General features: G+C 38.6%; 1 protein-coding gene and 2 non-coding genes across 4 annotated transcripts in view; all 3 read left to right on the forward strand.

Moving 5' to 3' along the window:
• LOC139951779 (nephrin-like) overlaps positions 1-17,206 on the forward strand; it is a 26,776-nt gene continuing 9,570 nt past the window's right edge. The window contains exons 1-11 of one of the 2 annotated variants that reach the window (XM_071950854.1): positions 1-216; positions 4,309-4,448; positions 7,072-7,260; positions 7,644-7,760; positions 8,488-8,817; positions 9,506-9,615; positions 12,739-12,919; positions 14,204-14,284; positions 14,678-14,899; positions 15,313-15,603; positions 16,012-16,149. In XM_071950854.1, the coding sequence (XP_071806955.1) occupies positions 4,364-4,448; positions 7,072-7,260; positions 7,644-7,760; positions 8,488-8,817; positions 9,506-9,615; positions 12,739-12,919; positions 14,204-14,284; positions 14,678-14,899; positions 15,313-15,603; positions 16,012-16,149 (1,744 nt within the window). In that variant the 5' untranslated portion in view covers positions 1-216; positions 4,309-4,363. The remainder of the gene's footprint in view (positions 217-4,308; positions 4,449-7,071; positions 7,261-7,643; positions 7,761-8,487; positions 8,818-9,505; positions 9,616-12,738; positions 12,920-14,203; positions 14,285-14,677; positions 14,900-15,312; positions 15,604-16,011; positions 16,150-17,206) is intronic. The other variant, XM_071950853.1, reaches the window with a different exon arrangement.
• LOC139951893 (5S ribosomal RNA) lies at positions 10,834-10,952 on the forward strand. Its single transcript, XR_011787855.1, has one exon. It is a non-coding gene; the product is annotated as a 5S ribosomal RNA (ribosomal RNA).
• Positions 12,066-12,184, forward strand: LOC139951891 (5S ribosomal RNA). Its single transcript, XR_011787853.1, has one exon. It is a non-coding gene; the product is annotated as a 5S ribosomal RNA (ribosomal RNA).

Here is a 17,206-nt window from a genome sequence, read left to right on the forward strand (position 1 = left end):
CAACGAGCTAGCTAGCTAGCTGTGTGTACATGCTGTCTACATCTGGCCACGCCGTACATTGTGCTCATCCATCCCCCTGCCACGGTTTTTGCGTCGAACCCCCCTACTTTTACCACCTTCGGCCCGGTTGTCATCATCACGACTGCTAAAAGTTCATCGATTTGGAGGAAACTTTGACTGAACTACACCCTTCTGGTCATGTGCAACTGGTGGTGAGTATGTGAACAATGTTGTCTTCATTCTTCTACCACTGAACTGTACTGTGTTTTGTTACACAATGGGTTTAATTTGTTTGATGAAATTCTTGAACATTGTTTTGAGACGATTCGTTTTGAGACACTGTCAAAATTATCAGTAGGCCCCCTACCCTAGCATGCCTATAGCTAGGTCATCAGATTCAGAGTTAACACTTTTAAAATGTAGTCAATAGCAAGGATTGTAAAGCCTAGACCCACAAGAACCTACCAGAAGGACGGTACAAGTCCAAGATCCTATACGTATTTCATCATCATGACCATGTTGTATTAATTATGCCGTTTAAAAGTACTCACTTAACTTCTCAAGCTTGGGAAATCTGCAAGCAAACTTTCAATTCATTTGTTTTTGTCTATTTATTTTAACTAAAAAGTGTTTAATAAACCATTATCCATTAAATTTTAAACCAAAGGGGAAGGGTCCAAGAAACCATAACACAGTTTCTACAACAATGGACCAGTCGGTAATCAACATTTCACCCATTTCATTATTTTTGTACTGTGTATTTTATTTAGTTCTTAGTTTTGCGTTTTACTGGAGTAAGAAATTAAATACCCCTGTTAATTAATAGGGTAAATTTACAGGAGGGAGGCCTACTCCACTAACCAATAAACAATGTAAATAATTTTGCTTCGCACCACTGGTCTCAAATCAAGACCACACTGATGAGCTTCAAGTACAAAATATAAAATGAGCTTCCAAGTACACACTATTTTGACGTTAGAACTTTTCACCATTTTAATCTGTCATGTTTTGTCTGGTTAACTAATTTTACTTGGTTATTTTATGTAATTTAATTTAATGTTTCTATTCATCTTGTTATTGACGCTTGCGCTGTTGGATGTGGCTGAAATAAAATGATTAAAACAAACTGTTTTGTTCTGGATAAAAAGCAAAATGGAAATGAGTGCTGCAGTATACGCATTGCGCACAATCACAACTTATTACATGTACTGCACACCTTATAAAAACAATAAAAAAGGCTGTTTACATTGAAACCATGGATCCTCCATTATGATCCTCCATTATAAAAATGGAGGCTGGTTAAATTTTAATGTTCTTTTTAAAATAGTAAGAAGAATGTTGTGATTGTACATTACAAGGCAATGGCCATAACTAATTGCAATGGATTTAAACAACTTGGTCTATCAAGTATCGACAGTGGAACCTTTGGTAAACAGGAAGAGGTGACCCCTGGGTGTCCTGGGGTTAAATGTCAGGGGAATGATGTCATTGTCAGCCCATCCCAGCCCCTCTGGATGATTTGAGGCATTAGGATTGAGCAAAATAAACAATCTACCAAACCATTGACAGAGAGAGAACCAACCTTTTTTTCATAATTCTGAACATCCTGCTAAGTCATTACTCATAAACTCTTAATCTAAGGCAACAGAGCAGTTTTGGGTTGTTTCTTCGTACTGTTTTATTACTAAGGCAACCAAGTGAAGTTTGGCCTTGCTCTTTGGATTATGGCAGTTTGTATGTTTTAATGATTTCCTGAAATTTCTTAGTATTCATCTGTAACTTTCAGTTTTAAATAAAATTTGACACAGACTTTGCAATGACAAGTTTGAAATCATTATGCTCTGATGAAAGGAGCTCTTGGTTGAATTTCACTGTCACTCGGGTTTAGAGGGCAAACCTTGCAAATTCAGAAAATTAAACCATTGGTTAATACAATAATTTTGAAATAATGCATTCAAAAAGTTGAAAGCCAGAGATTAAGGTTGAAATGACAAGAGAAGATTTACACTCAAAAGTCCCTTCTATTAATCCTTGCTTTATGCATAAACAGACAGAGGTGATGACTTGTGAGGTAGGGATCCATTGTATTATAAACAATTTCTTGCCTTTTGTTAATACCTTTTGTTGAGATCATTGACGTTCACAGCTGTTTACAAAAATGTGTCAGGGTCATGTCATACAAGGCAATGCAGATCAGGCAAGGTATTCAAATGATTTGTGGACAACTTGAGTCCCTCATGCATTGCTTTTTTTTACACATGAAGCAGAAGGAATCGAACTCGCACACTTATTTTGTCCCAATGTTTCAATACACCAAGACTTGCACATTCTACATGATGTATTTATTGGCAACCACTTCAGTTCCAGGCTGTCTCCAAGATAAAAAATATAGGCCTATCTCAATTTCCCCATAATTGTCTTTGACATTTAGATACTAAAAGTATTCAACTATCAGTAAGTGCTACCAAACTACCAAAACTCTTATGCATGCAGTACATGCAGTTCATTGGTTGCCAAGCCTACTTCATGGAGGCAATAAAGACAGTCTCCGTGCCCCCTGAAAATTGCCTTGGTGACCTTAAAGTGCTTCAATAAAAATTCCAGGTTTTTCATAGGGTGCCCTTTTCCAAAGAGAAAATGCCTTGGTGCCCTTTGCCCTATTTAAAAAATGAAGCATTACAGGCCCTAATTGCTTAGCTGCCTGCAAAAACTGCCCTATGTGGCAAAGCCTAAGTTAAACCTAGTATGAGACATTTTGGAAAAAGTTTTTCTAGATGAACTTGAATGCCCCTTAGGTCCATTTTGTGTGTGTACATTAGTCTGGTATCTCCCCCATCGTGCACCAGGTGAGACCACTCTCACTGTCAGTTGTATACCCAGCTGGTTAGTATAGCTCTTTTTATTGCCTGGGGTTTTATAATTCCCCTGGCAAATTGATGTACAAACATAAACTACAACTGACAAGTAATACTTTCTAATATCGGTTGAGAATTTGTGGGGTTTTCATTCATATTATAAGTCAGACTTTAATTCAATGTTTATTGTCCTTAACATAGAAATTTGCTTAGTTGAACCAGGGAGGAAGAAAATTCCATGGTTGAACATGCTCATAAAAATAAACTAATTTAAAACAAATTAAAACAGTTATTTCAAGGAGACAAAAGAGCATTGTGCTTACAGTAGTGATCGTGCACTGGTACACAATTTTTTTCACACACAAACAACAAAATTTGTTCTTGATATATATATAAATATATATAAATCGTTAAAAACAATTACTAAAAAATTTATTTTGTTGTTCAGAAACATATACTCAAATATGTTCGAAGAATTTTGTTTTTTCCAGGTGACTTTATAGGTTTGTTGTGGTGTTTGTTTGGCTGTTTTGAGGATATTAAAAAGAACACAATGGATTCGGCTTCAAAAAAAGGAAGAATTTGGGGACAATAATCACATGGTGATTTTTTTGAAAACTTTGTTTTTTTGATGTATGCAGATTGTTTTAAAGGCAGTGGATACTACTGGTAATTACTCAAAATAATTATTAGCATAAAACCATTCTTGGTGGTGAGTAATGGGGAGAGGTTGATAGTATAAAACATTGTGAGAAACGGCTCCCTCTGAAGTAACATAGAGAGAAAGAAGTCATTTTCCACGAATTTTATTTCGAGACCTCAGATTTAGAACTTGAGGTCTCAAAATCAACCATCTAAATGCACACAACTTCGTGTGACAAGGGTGTTTTCCTTTTTTTATTATTATCTTGCAACTCTGATGACCGATTGAGCTCAAATTTTCACAGGTTAGTTATTTTATGCATATGTTGAGGTACACAAACTGTGAAGGCTAGTCTTTGACAATTACCAATAGTGTCCACTGCCTTTAAAGAGTGTTATATTTAAGTTTGTTTTGTTTAAGACACTGGACACTATTGGTAATTGTCAAAAACCAGTCTTCTCACTTGGTTTTTGCTCAAGATTTGCATAACAAAAAAAACTGTGAAAATTTGAACTCAATTGGTCGTCAAAGTTGCGAGATAATAATGGATGAAAAAGCACCTTTGTCACGCGAAGTTGTGTGCTTTCAGATGCTTGATTTCGGGACCTTAAAATCTAATTCTGAGGTCTCGAAATTAAGTTTGTGGAAAACTACTTCTTTCTCAAAAAGTACGTTACTTCAGAGGGAGCCGGTTCTCACAATGTTTTATACTGTGGACAGCTCTCCATTGATTGTTACCAATAGTGTCTACTGCCTTTAAAAACATTTAAAATATGTGTTTAAATTTGTCTACATATTGTTTCTTTTCAGATCAGATTTATCTTGATGAGCGAGTTCTAATAGCTTTGCAGTGAAAGCTATAACAATGGATTCCATAGCAATGCATCCAGCAGCACATTCTTGTGTTTTACTTTTGTCGCTTCCAATTATCCTGTCTTTCATTAGCGTAGGTGAGTACAGTTTGGAACTTTCTTCTTTTCAATCTCAACTCATATAGCCCTGTAGTGTTAAAGGAACATGTTACCATATCGGTTGTCATACTGTTCATTTCTTTGTAATGTTTTTATGAAATAAACCAATAAATATAATATTATGGAAACCTTTCTTTATTACTTTGAATGTAGGCCCAAATTCTAGATATCTCCCTGTTTGTTGTACAAAATATCCCTGATTGCAAGATGCAAATGTTGGCAACTCTGTGCTTGCTCTATGCATGGTCCGCAAGGACTGTATACAACCTTCCTCTTACCATACCATGGAGCATAGAGGAAGGACTATGCATGGAGGTAGCAGACCAGCCTAATAGATCATGACTAAGTGCTATAGAAGCATGCTAGGTGTGACCATGTTTTCACACAGGCTTTAGGGAGAAACAATGTTTTCTTTTGTACTGTCCCTATCTCCCCTTCACTGTTTTCTCAAGATGTTTGGCATTCTTGTTGCTGATTTTCTGATAAGGGTCATGGCAGACCCTTCCATTGGGTCACCTAATTTAAAGGGAGGACATTTGGTCATTGCTCTTAAAATTAATGGCAATAACAACACTTGGTTATCATATAAAGCAGCCTCTGTTTTATATAAGCATTTTGAAAAAAAATTTTTCCCAAAATTGTTATCACAAGCATTTCTCTCTGCTACAAGTATTGATTGTTTGATTTGACTATTTATTAAAGTTTGTTTATGCACAGCACTACAGTTGCTGGTTCAACCAAAGTTGTTTTTTAAGAGGCACTTTTGCATAAAAGCATTTCAAAATTACACAGAGTAAAATTTAAGAAATACAGTCTAAAGATGAAACATTTGTTTTTGTCAAACACTCTCACTAAAACATTAAACAATGAACATTTAGAAGTAATAAAAGAAGATGTTTTATTTTATAAGCAATTGCTGTGAAATATGGAAAAGATAACCGAAACACAGAGGACTAAAAAAATAAAGGGTAGAGTCCAGAGAAGTTGGGAATAAAGATATATAATTGTTTTATTTTTTATTTAAACATGAAAAAATCAAAAGAAAAAGCACACGGTGTTCCAGATAAAAACATTGTCTGTGTAAAAACTAAGACAAACACCAGTAGCAGACAACATTCTGAAAACCTTGTTTCAGTCAAACATCTACAAATTTTGAAACTCCTCGATGGTAACACCTATAAATGTTCCTGTACACTGGTAGTTGATGGTTATTGGTACCATTGCTCTTATCAAAATGCCAGCCTACTACTGGTGGGTTGTTTGGATTGTCTGTTATACTTTTCGCATCACCTAATGTGTGTTTTAACTGTTTAACCTTTTAGCTATTTTTAAGGAATTTTTTTATACTGTACATGTTCTAGTGCAATTCAACCATATCGGTTGTCATACTGTTTATTCCTTTGTAATGTTTTTTATGAAACAAACCAATAAATATATAATTAATATATATAACTACACAGATCCCTTTAAAACGCTTAAGTTGTCAGTGTTCCCCTTCTTCACCCATACCAGCAAGTGGTATGACCCAACCCGCTGACAAGGCCAGACAATTAATGTCAACCACATGTCACTCAGCTGGGTCAGGTCATATCTCAGCAGGGGTGTGTCACTTCAGCTGCAGATTATTCTAGAGGTTGGGGGGCTACTTGTCCTTGCTCTGTGGATGGAGGAGGGTGGGTCTAGATGTGTGTAGGGATCACCTTATCAAATGCAAACTATTTTAGTTTTGCACCAGAATAAGCTTTGCATTGGGGATAAAGTGCTTAAAAAGTACTTTCCAGAGTTCTGTGAAAAAAAGGAAGACGAAAAGTGCAAACTATTAAAATTGTTTGCTATTCTCCTCCTAGTTAAGGCATTTTCAAAATTACAAAATACAATGTGTAGGCCTAAAGTCATAAGATGTTAAACCTACCAGTTTGGGACTTCTTTGTACGTGCACCATATGGTGATCATTTGTTGATTATAACCTTTGTTTACAAAACAGTGAACTTGTTCAAGGGACTTTCTGGCAGGCAACTACATTTTACAATATTTTCAAAATAAATTCAAGAGTTACGAAAGCTGTAAAAGTTTTGAGATATTGCTCAACCTTTCTTCATATCAAAAGTTGATAAAAATCAGACAGTGCGACCCCTCATAAAATATGACATAAGGCTTTCTTCCACTGGGCTGCTGTAAATTGTAAACGGTCTTTTTCCATAACTGGCTGTAATTCTTGTGTACATTTCTCTTTCCTTGTTTGACCCAGTTTCTAGTCAGGCTACAATGTAGTTTTTCCCAACAACCTATATAGTACAGTAGTAGAATTTAAGGAGGGGGCTGGGGTTATTCTTTACTGTGCTGTGGATAACCTACAGGTTACAGCCCTCTAAAATAAAACACCAGGGGTCGATTTCACAAAGAGTTAGGACTAGTCCTAGGAGATATACAAATTGCATGGATAGTTCTAAGTTAGAACGAGTAACTGGTTCTAACTCGAGATAAGACTAGTCCTAACTCTTTGTGAAATCCACCCCAGACTTGTTTTCATTGGTCTGATGTAAATTGTGAATTTTCCCTGATTGTATTCTTGTGTACATTTGTCTCTCCTTGTTTGATCCAGTTTCTGGTCAGGCCAGTTTTTCCCAACAACCTGTAGATAGTACAGTAGTAGAAGGAGGAGAGGTGATTCTGTACTGTGCAGTGGATAACCTAGAGGTTACACCAGGGATTCTATGGACTAAGGGAAGCAGTAATGTACCATTGGGACTGTCCAGAGATATGCCAGGCTACCCTAGGTACAATATCGTAGGTAAGTCATTTATCACCCTTCATCATTTAGCACTCTCAACATTTTCAAATCGTCTTCAAAACAACACACCCGGGGCGTAATTTCATAAAGCATGTAAGCACAAAAGCTTGCTAAGCACAGAAAAACTCTTGATTAGCTAAAACAGATTACAAGCAAAATACTGAACATTAATTACCAATGAATGCTGTGGCTAATAAAATACCCTACTAATTTCTTGCTTACTTTCTTGCAAAGGAATTTGCTAAGCAGAATTTTCAGAAATTTGGCCCATGAAATTGGGCCCAGCAGTCTCTTTATCCGTCATTGATAATTATGCCTTTAAAACATTTCAGTGACAAAAACCTGATCTATGGTTCTACCTTTAAATGTTTCACTCCATTTAGGTGATGCAACCAGTGAAGCTAACCTTCGCATTGAGAATGCACAATTAGAAGATGATGATGTCTATAGGTGTCAAGTACCAGGTCTTAGATCGGAAGAAGCTACACTAACAGTGCAAGGTAAACAAAACACCAGTCAAAGACAGAGATTGACAATTGTCAGTACTTAAATATCCTTAAAAAACTCCCTATAAAAGAAACTAAACAAAAAAACAGTATTAACAATGTGATCTTTCAAAGTTTGGTGAAATGATGTGTTTATTGAAAAAGTTATTACAGGATTTTTTCAATTACTAGTAATGCATTTCATTAGTTCTGGTTGTGAAGTCAGGGACTTTCAGCAAAGACTGTCCAAGAACTTGAACTTGTGGTTCCAGATGAGGTGGAAGCGAAGACAAGATACCACTACGCAAACCCAAACCACCTTTATGCGGCTCAACAGGCCTGGAATTTATCTTGGAGAGGGCAAGGCCATTTTGGAAAGGGCACTTCCATTTTGGTAGTCTTTTTTAAGTCTGTGGGAAAGTAAAGAAAGGGCACCAAGGCCAATACCAGGGGCAACAGAAGCCATGGCCTTGGTGGCCTCAGTGTAATTCCAGGCCTGGCTCTCAGCCTGCTTCTCATCTTTAGGTCACAACCTGACATTTCTTCATTCAAATCTAATCTCAAAACTTACCTCTTCAGTCCAGCCCATAAAGTTTTCCATTGGTCCTATAGCCCAGTGAATAGTTTTTCTATTTTGTTTAATTTATTGTAAAAGCGCCCTGGGCACCTTGGTGGATATGTGGGCTTTATGAAACTGCGATATTAACATTACTATTATTATTATTGTTATTTACCTTTCCAGTACCCCCAGATCCACCCTCGATTGATAACTACGAGAATGGCACCCTTATCACCATCGATCCACCCTCAACAATCACTCTGACCTGCCATGCCAACAACGCCCGACCCGAAGCAACCATAACCTGGCTCAAGAACGACGGCCCGGTCCTATACATCACGCCGGTCACTGCGATACAAGCCTCTGGGGATCCGTTAGGGAAGAAGCAGAACTTAGTCAGCACGTTGACGTTGAACCCAGAGAAGGAAGACAATGGAGTGGAATATAAGTGCGTCGTGGAGCATCCTGCTTTGGTCATGCCGCACTTTGTAAATGTAGTTCTCAACGTTAGATGTAAGTATCAAAGCTTGAATTGGAGAGAGGTGGGGGGGGGGAGCTCAAAATGTTGACTTCACAAAGAGTTAGCCCAAGTCCTACTAGTCCTAGGAGATATTGAAAACTCAAGTCTAGTCCTAAGCCTAACACGAGATAAGGCTAGTCTTAACTCTTTGTGAAATCCACCCAAGAATTTGTCAATGTTAGATGTAAATATCAGAGCTTGAATTTGAGAGGGGGAGGGAAGTCCACAAAACCACAGGGCTTGTAGCTCATGACATTGATCGACCCCAAGCAGTCTTTCTCAGAATCCGTTCCATAGCCCCACATCCATGTTTTGAGAAAGTTGTGTTTAAAGTTGAACTATAATGTTTAGCCTTTCTGTCCTAGAGAATGACTCCGCTAGGTGCGGAACATCCGCTTACTATTTATTTTTTGCATTTAAATCATAGGTTCTGTTGGTTGGTGAGCAGTTTGCAACATCTTTCTATTTTCTCATTCTTGTTAGTTCACATACTTAAGACAGTCCTGTAATCTCATCTTTAAAAGGGCAACACCATTGCAGCATTACAATGGCAATGAAATACTTAATGAAACAACATACAATGGCTGAAATGTAGAAGAATGAAGATTTGAAATTCAGTTTCCATTTGTAGTTTTTTTTTCTCTTGAGAGTTCTTTAATGTTAGTCTGTTACTTGTTTCAGTTCCTCCTGGTCCCCCGCTGATCACTGGTTACCAGCAGGGTTTAGCTGTTCGGCAGGGAGATGTGGTCACTTTGGACTGTGCTTCCAGAGGTGGAAACCCACTGGCTGAGGTAATGTTAGAACCTTTTTGCAATTGCAAGCAAATTGTTTTCTTTGACTATAGCCCGGTTCATACTTCCTGGGAATGGGATTGCGAAGCAAATTTTGGTGATGCTATAATCGGTACAAGCTCTCCCTCAAACTGTGACGAAAGAAAATTTTTACTTGTTTGTATTTATTCAAGCAATTTTTGTTAAGGTAGAACTTTCTTCCATAATTGATGAATTGAGCAGTGTGGTAAGAGAAAATTCGCCGAATGCACAGAAAATATTTCAGACTTTTATTTGCCTTCAGACCCTTAAAGGAGCACGTTGCCTTTGGTCTGTAAAAAGCATTTGTAATTTTGTAATTGTTTTTTTAATAAAATGCATATGGTTGGAACGATGTTTGAAAAGTAGATTACAATGATCCACACAAATTTGCCTGAAATTGCGTGGTTTTCCTTTTACTGTGCGAACTAACACTGTCGGCCATTTATGGGAGTCAAAAATTTGACTCCCATAAATGGCCGACCGTGTTAGTCGACAAGGTAAAAGGAAAACCGTGCAATTTCGTGGCATGTTTGTGTGGATCATTGTATTCTACTTTTACAACATCTTTCTACCCATGAACATTTTATAATAAACATTTACAAACGCTTTTCAAAGACCAACTCGACCGATCCAAGGCAACGTGTTCCTTTAAGTCACCATGGTTTATTTTGATTGCTACCATCAAAATAAGAATGTACTATAGTATAACCCTGTTCGCATGTAACTTAATTTGGGTAATGTAGCCGAGCCAATGGGTTACTTATCCATTTTAAGTCCAGTGCGAACAGCCCAGGAAGTTTCCCTCCCAGGTAACAATACCCGACCCACGGATGGATAGTTTAACCGACCCACGTTGCGCCACTGCAATAGCGCCCTCGTTTGTTTGTGTTAAGTTAGTCGGAATGTGTTTTACCGATCTTGTCGGTTAGTTTACCCACGTCATTAATCCAAGTGCGGACGCTGGTAAGTTTCCCTTTTTGGAATGTTAACCACTGTCTCGGTAAAATGTTAGTCCAATGCGAACACGGCTTATGACTGTTTTAACATAACATATCAGTAATCAGCTGCTATGTTTTATTTGTTTAGGTTTTCAGATATGGCGATAAGAATCTTACAGTCTAAATAAAGTCTTTGAAATATGCTAATGATATGGCAAACAAAGTTATCAATAAGTATTTACAAAGGCCTCAATTGGTCGCCTACGACCATACTACGTTGAATACACCGGTTCTCGTCCGATCACCGAAGTCAAGCAACGTCGGGCCCGGTCAGTACTTGGATGGGAGACCGCCTGGGAATACCGGGTGTTGTAGGCGATTCATTTTTGTTTGTCAATAACCGATCTTGAGTACATGGTTCCGGGGTTACTTTTGGTACCAATTGATTGTCTTTTTTGGCACAACAAACTGTCTCAAAATCTTGAGACGATTGTCATTGTTTTCTTGTGTTTAATCTAGTCCTTTTTTAGGTGAGCTCAATTCTATTCAATTAATCTTTATTAGATCCAAAAAAGGGTTATTCAAATGCTTGCATACAGTAAAAACATTGACACATTAAAAACATTAAAAACAGACAATGGCTATGTATAAGAAAGCCAACTAAAAAGCGATAAGAAAAATACTGGAGACTGGGCGATACAATTTATAATTAACATATAAAAATGAGATTGTGGTGTGTTATTGCGTGAAGGATAAAAGAGGAGTGGTAGCAGTTTGTCGCAGCTTATGGCACTCGCAACACGACCAGATCTTGGGATCAGCTGGTTGGCAAGCGCATCATGAAGCGGATGGTTAGCATCATTCAGTAGCATATTTAGCTTGCCAGCCAGCAGGTCCTCATATACTGTGTCAAAAGCAGCCACGAATCCCCAAGAATCCTTCCTGTGGCTTTAAAAATTCTATTTGTCCAATCCTTTGCACTCCCATGTAGCTTTCCTGCCCAACAGATCAACCAGTAGGCCCAAACACTAGCAAACCCAGTGTCATAAAAAATTGACAAAATTTTACGATTGATATGAAACAAGTTTGTTTCAAAGAAAAAGCATACAAGAATTCCTTTTTTTATCAATGGAATCCACTCGTTCATGTTCATAACAAGGTTTACTAATATGAAGGCTTCGTAAAAACTGTGTCACTGGAGCTTCTACTTTATACAAAGTACTTGAATACTTGGTCTCTTGGTTCCTTGCTCACGGGTCACTGGATCAACGATCGTCACTGAGTTGGTTACTTGGATATGGTCGTCACAACTTCTATAGTCCTCTTCCCCAATAGGGTTCATCAAACTTACTGACTGTGTGCGCTCCACCGAAGCTTCACGAACTTTGTTGTTTGTATCATGCCGCCCAGTTGAATTGCACAATCATGAAATATGCTAATGATATGGCAAACAAAGTTATCAATAAATATTTACAAAGGCCATATTTGATTGCCTACGACCATACTACGTTGAATACACCGGTTCTCGTCTGATCACCGAAGTTAAGCAACGTCGGGCCCGGTCAGTACTTGGATGGGAGACCGCCTGGGAATACCGGGTGTTGTAGGCTATTCATTTTTGTTTAATTAGGCCAGGTAAATCGTCCAGGTTTTTACAAAAGGATGAGGGCCTTTTTATTTTTCATTTATTTTTTCTTTCAAAGGTGGCCATGAAGCATTTTAATTCAAACTGGCCACAAATTCTTCAGTTAAAGTCACCAAACTCACCACCCACTTTATGTTTTTACAAATACAAGTTCTCAAAAGAAAATACGCAGAAAAAACAATGTTTTTGAAGAAGAAAATGTGAAATAAAAAAAAGTTAGCATTACATGATGTGACTTTGCTGTTATCCCTGTTTTTATTCTAGTCCTTTTCAGGTGGGCTTAAAAAGAGGTTTACTTTGTATCAGGCCTGATACCACAGAGGCCATGAAGACGATTGCCTCCATGCTCCCTGTCTTTGCTTTGGTGCCCTAGAAATGCTCATGGGGTGCCCTGTACCAAGGAGAACATGCCTTGGTGCCCTTGCCCTTCAAACAACGAAGCATACATCGATATTGACCATGCTTTTTAAATTTAATAATTCTCTTTAAATCAATTCTATTTTCTTCTTTTTGAAACAGGTGTATTGGTGGAAGAATGGTGTTCAGATGGATCATTCGTACATCACTGATGGTGCAGGGGCTAGAAACACTCTTCCTATAACAGTTGGTTACAGTGATAACAAAGCTGTGTATAGATGTCAAGTAAGCAGTCGGGTTTTACCTCAACCTCTGACGGCTCAAGTACAGTTCACTGTTTTCTGTGAGTACAATCAAACTTTATTGTCCCTGCATGGGAATCTCCTTTGACCTTTTTTGTTTACATAAAGACACACATGCCTTGAACTTCACTCTTGAAGGGGCACAGCAATTGTCCACTGGCAAGGGGCACCTCTATCAGGAAAATGTAAATTTGTGTTGTAACCTCTGCAAGAGCACCACAGCAAAAGCACAGGGCACACAGCAATTACTGTGGGTGCCGCTAGATGTTTGGAGGCCTGAACACACCAGTATGAAATACAAACATTAACAAGGCATAAACAGTACAATAGAGAAAGAGTAGGCCTGATAAAAAAGAACCAGGCCTCGGCGGGTTTAAACCACTAGTTGAAAACTGATTCAACACACTTTGATTCCCATTCATAAATACCTTTTTGGTTAAAAGGCGTAATAAAGTAAGAAACTCTGTAAAACTTATCCGTTTCCGAGTGCGTGAGCTCTGTATGTTTCCACCTCAATGGTACGTTCAGTATACATGTTGTTTGAATGTACATGTATGATGTCCATACGCGTGTGTTTTCCGATTCCGTTCGTGCGCATGCACGTATAGTCTTGGTGCTTATTCGCTGGTTTTCCATTTACGCACAGCGCAGCCAACTCACCGACAGCGCCTGCATCGCCCGTAACAAGAAACGTCTTGCATCAAGACTAGCGCGGACAACCGGTTATAAACACTGGTCATTACCAACGGTTTAAACACCCCCACATGACACGCTCTCCACCAATAGGAATAGCGAAACTGTCTGAGGTATTTATGAATGTGTCATTATACGAAGTGAGGACACTGGTCTTTAAAGGCACTGCACACTCTTAGTAATTACTCAAAATAATTGTTATCATAAAAACTTTCTTGGTAACAAGCAATGGAGAGCTGTTGAGAGTATAAAACATTGTGAGAAACAGCTCACTCTAAAAGTAACAAAGTTTTTGAGAAAGAAGTTATCGATAATTAATATCGAGACCTCAGAAATAGATTTTGAGGTCCCGAAATTAAGCATCTGAAAGCACACAACTTAATGTGACAAGGGTGTTTTTTCTTCCATTATTATCTCGCAACTTCGACAACCAATTGAGCTAAAACAACTCACAGGTTTGTTGTTTTATGCATATATTGAGGTACCCCAATTGAGAAGACTGCTCTTTAACAGTTACCGGTAGTGTCCACTGTCTTTAACCAAAAGCATACCCTGCCCTTAACTTGTTCTTTTATGATAGTTCAGTTTTGTGATGATGGTTATAGTCATTTGTCTGCTTGTCTTTTCTACAGTTCCCCCAGCCTATGTTAACATCACGGGTCATGAGCAGATGGTCAACACTGGAGCCACATTGACACTCCATTGCAAATCAGGTTGGTTTAGAGAGAGAGAGAGTGCATGGTGCATGTTTCCCTCCATCCGACAATCTAGACTGTTTTAAGAGAAATATCGTTTCCCACAGGCCTGGAAATCACAAGTTTATTGTTTTATGTATAAGTTGGGATACACATGTGAGAATACTGGTCTTTTTACAATTACCAAATGTGTTCAGCCGTCGCTTTCAGCAAACTCTTCCTAACTTAGGATTAATCTTAGGACTTAGGACGAGTTCAGTTCCGTATCCATAGATGTTAGGATGCATTGAACCCATCTTAAGCTAGGATGAGTTACTCATCCTAACTCATAGCGTTTTTTGAAATCTGCTGCAGTGCCTCGGTTCAAATATCTTCCTAATCAAACATTATCTCTAATTGATTGTCTTACAGCAAACAGTAACCCAAGTGCTTCTATCTCATGGTATACCGGCGGTCAGCAAGTCAGCACATCACCAGACGTTGTTGTAGCAGCTCCAAACGGAGGTTTCATCACGTCACAGAACCTAACTGTCACTATGACTGCACAGATGAATAGCGTGGACTATATGTGTCAGGCCACCAATCTAGAACTCTATGAATACGCTAATGCTGTAGCTACTGTTAGCGTCATGTGTAAGTTTGTTTTCTTTTGCAGGGATGTAATTTCTCCACTGTTACTGGAAATCCATGGTTTTGTTAACCCCCCCCCCCCAAAAAAAAAAAAAAAATAAATAAAAAAATAAAAATATATATATATAAAAAAAATATAAAAAAACCTAGAGAAAATAAATAAAGCAATAAAGAAAATAGAAGTAAACAACTAAGAACAAATACTTTATTTTAATGTTTTTATTTATTCATAAGATAATGAAGATAAAATCAAATGGAACACCAGATTGTAGGGTAGGGCTTTCAAAACAAAAGATAGATGTTTAATAAAGCAGGCTTCACGCTCACAAGCTTTCACACTTCGCGCCCACAGTTCACGTTTTTTCATCATTCTATCCTTCCCTGATTTTCAAACCTTGTTCCTTCTGCTCCAACAGATCCTCCACAGATACCCGTAATCTCCGGCTACGAGGAAGGTCGCGAGGTCAAAGCCGATAACCTTCTAAGACTTACCTGCATTGCTGTAGGTGGTAACCCTCTAGCTACCCTCACCTGGCAAAAGAATGGAGTAGATCTGGAGGGTAGCTATGGAACCAGTGGACAACTCGCTACCAACGAGCTACCTCTTATACTGGAGCAGACTGATAATCAAGCTAACTATAGTTGTAGAGCGTCGAATGAAGCGACACCGGAGCCCCTGGTTGCACAAGTATCTCTTGATGTCCTCTGTAAGTTTAGGATCTCCTTCTAACCTTTCTTAATCTTCCCTGTAAGAGACGAGGGGTGGGTTTCACAAAGAGATAAGACTAGTCTTATCTGAAGCTAGGACGAGCTACTCGACCAAACTTAGGACTAGACTTAAAATTTAAATAAATCCTTAAGAGTCCTAGGACTAGTCCTAAGTTAGGACCATCCTTGTGAAATCGACCCCTCGGGGCCAAACTTCATAGACCTGCTTAAACCAAAAATATTGCCTAACAATTGTCTGCTAAGCAGAACGGAGCCATTTTCTTTTGCTATGTTCTTGCTGTATTTTATTGTCACAAATTCAATTGAATTCAAATCAAGTCAAATGCTTTTGAGATTCAGTAGTTATTACTATGATCCCCGATAGTTAATTTACTCTCTTTGTTCAGTTCCTCCAGAGAGAGTTTTCGTGACGGCAGAACCGGCAGAGTGCCGTGATGGAGACAGAGTTGTAGTGAAATGTAAGACTGCTAGTAGCAACCCCGCTAGTGAGCTCTCATGGTGGAAGGATGGAGTACCTGTCGATGGTGAGTTGTTACATGAGGCCATATAAAACTCTTTTAATTTTTCAACTTGGGGGCAGTCAGGTTGGCTTAATGGTTTCTCTTCATGCCTTTCACCTTTGTGGACCCCGGTTTGAACCCAGACCGGAGCCTTGCATTAGTATTGGGTTTGTTAATCTCTACCTGACTGTGTGGGTTGTCCCTATGGGGTTTTCCTCCAGTTATCATACTGTGGCGGGCACGGGTCGTTATCGGATCCGCGCTTAAATACAACTTGACCCTGACTCTTGCCGACTCAAGTTGAAGTCACTAAGCGGACTTGAGGCTGAGTGGCGAGGTTCGTTTGGGAGGAAATATACCGCCCGATTATAAAAGATGGCAAACCTCTCTGTCAAGACACACACAGTTCCCAAAATAATACACAGTTCCACAAGAGATATAAAGAACAAACAGCAATATATGTGGTTTAATTGTCAACTTCTCAAGTAAACAATGAACAATGAGTAAATGTGGTTTAATTGTCAACCTCTCCAGTAAACAATAAACAATGAGAAAATGTGGTTTAATTGTCAACCTCTTCAGTAAACAATAAACAATGAGAAAATGTGGTTTAATTGTCAACCTCTTCAGTAAACAATAAACAATGAGAAAATGTGGTTTAATTGTCAACCTCTTCAGTATCCAAAAAAAATGAGAACATGTGGTTTAGTTGTCAACCTCTGCAGTAAACAATAAACAATGAACAACAAGCATCAGTCAACGTGGTTTGAGTGTCAACCTCTGCAGTATCCACCACAATCAATGACCAATACAGAGCTACAGAGCATTAAATAATAAAGTACCAGTTACTTGCAAAAGACACATACGTTCTACTCAACTATTACCCGTGATTCTCGCGCCTAAGCAGCACCAGCAATTGCCTAGTCAACCTCCTAACTAAAGGTTAAAACTCCACGCGTTAACAAGCACGCGCCGCAGCAGTGCCAACCACACCTCCGGTATAAAGCACAAAAACGTCAACTACACCGCAGGTAAACCGCAAAACAGCAGTCAACCGCAACGCAGGTAAACCGCAAAACAG

This window comes from Asterias amurensis, chromosome 19 (genome assembly GCF_032118995.1).
Source record: "Asterias amurensis chromosome 19, ASM3211899v1".
NCBI classification, from domain to species: domain Eukaryota; kingdom Metazoa; phylum Echinodermata; class Asteroidea; order Forcipulatida; family Asteriidae; genus Asterias; species Asterias amurensis.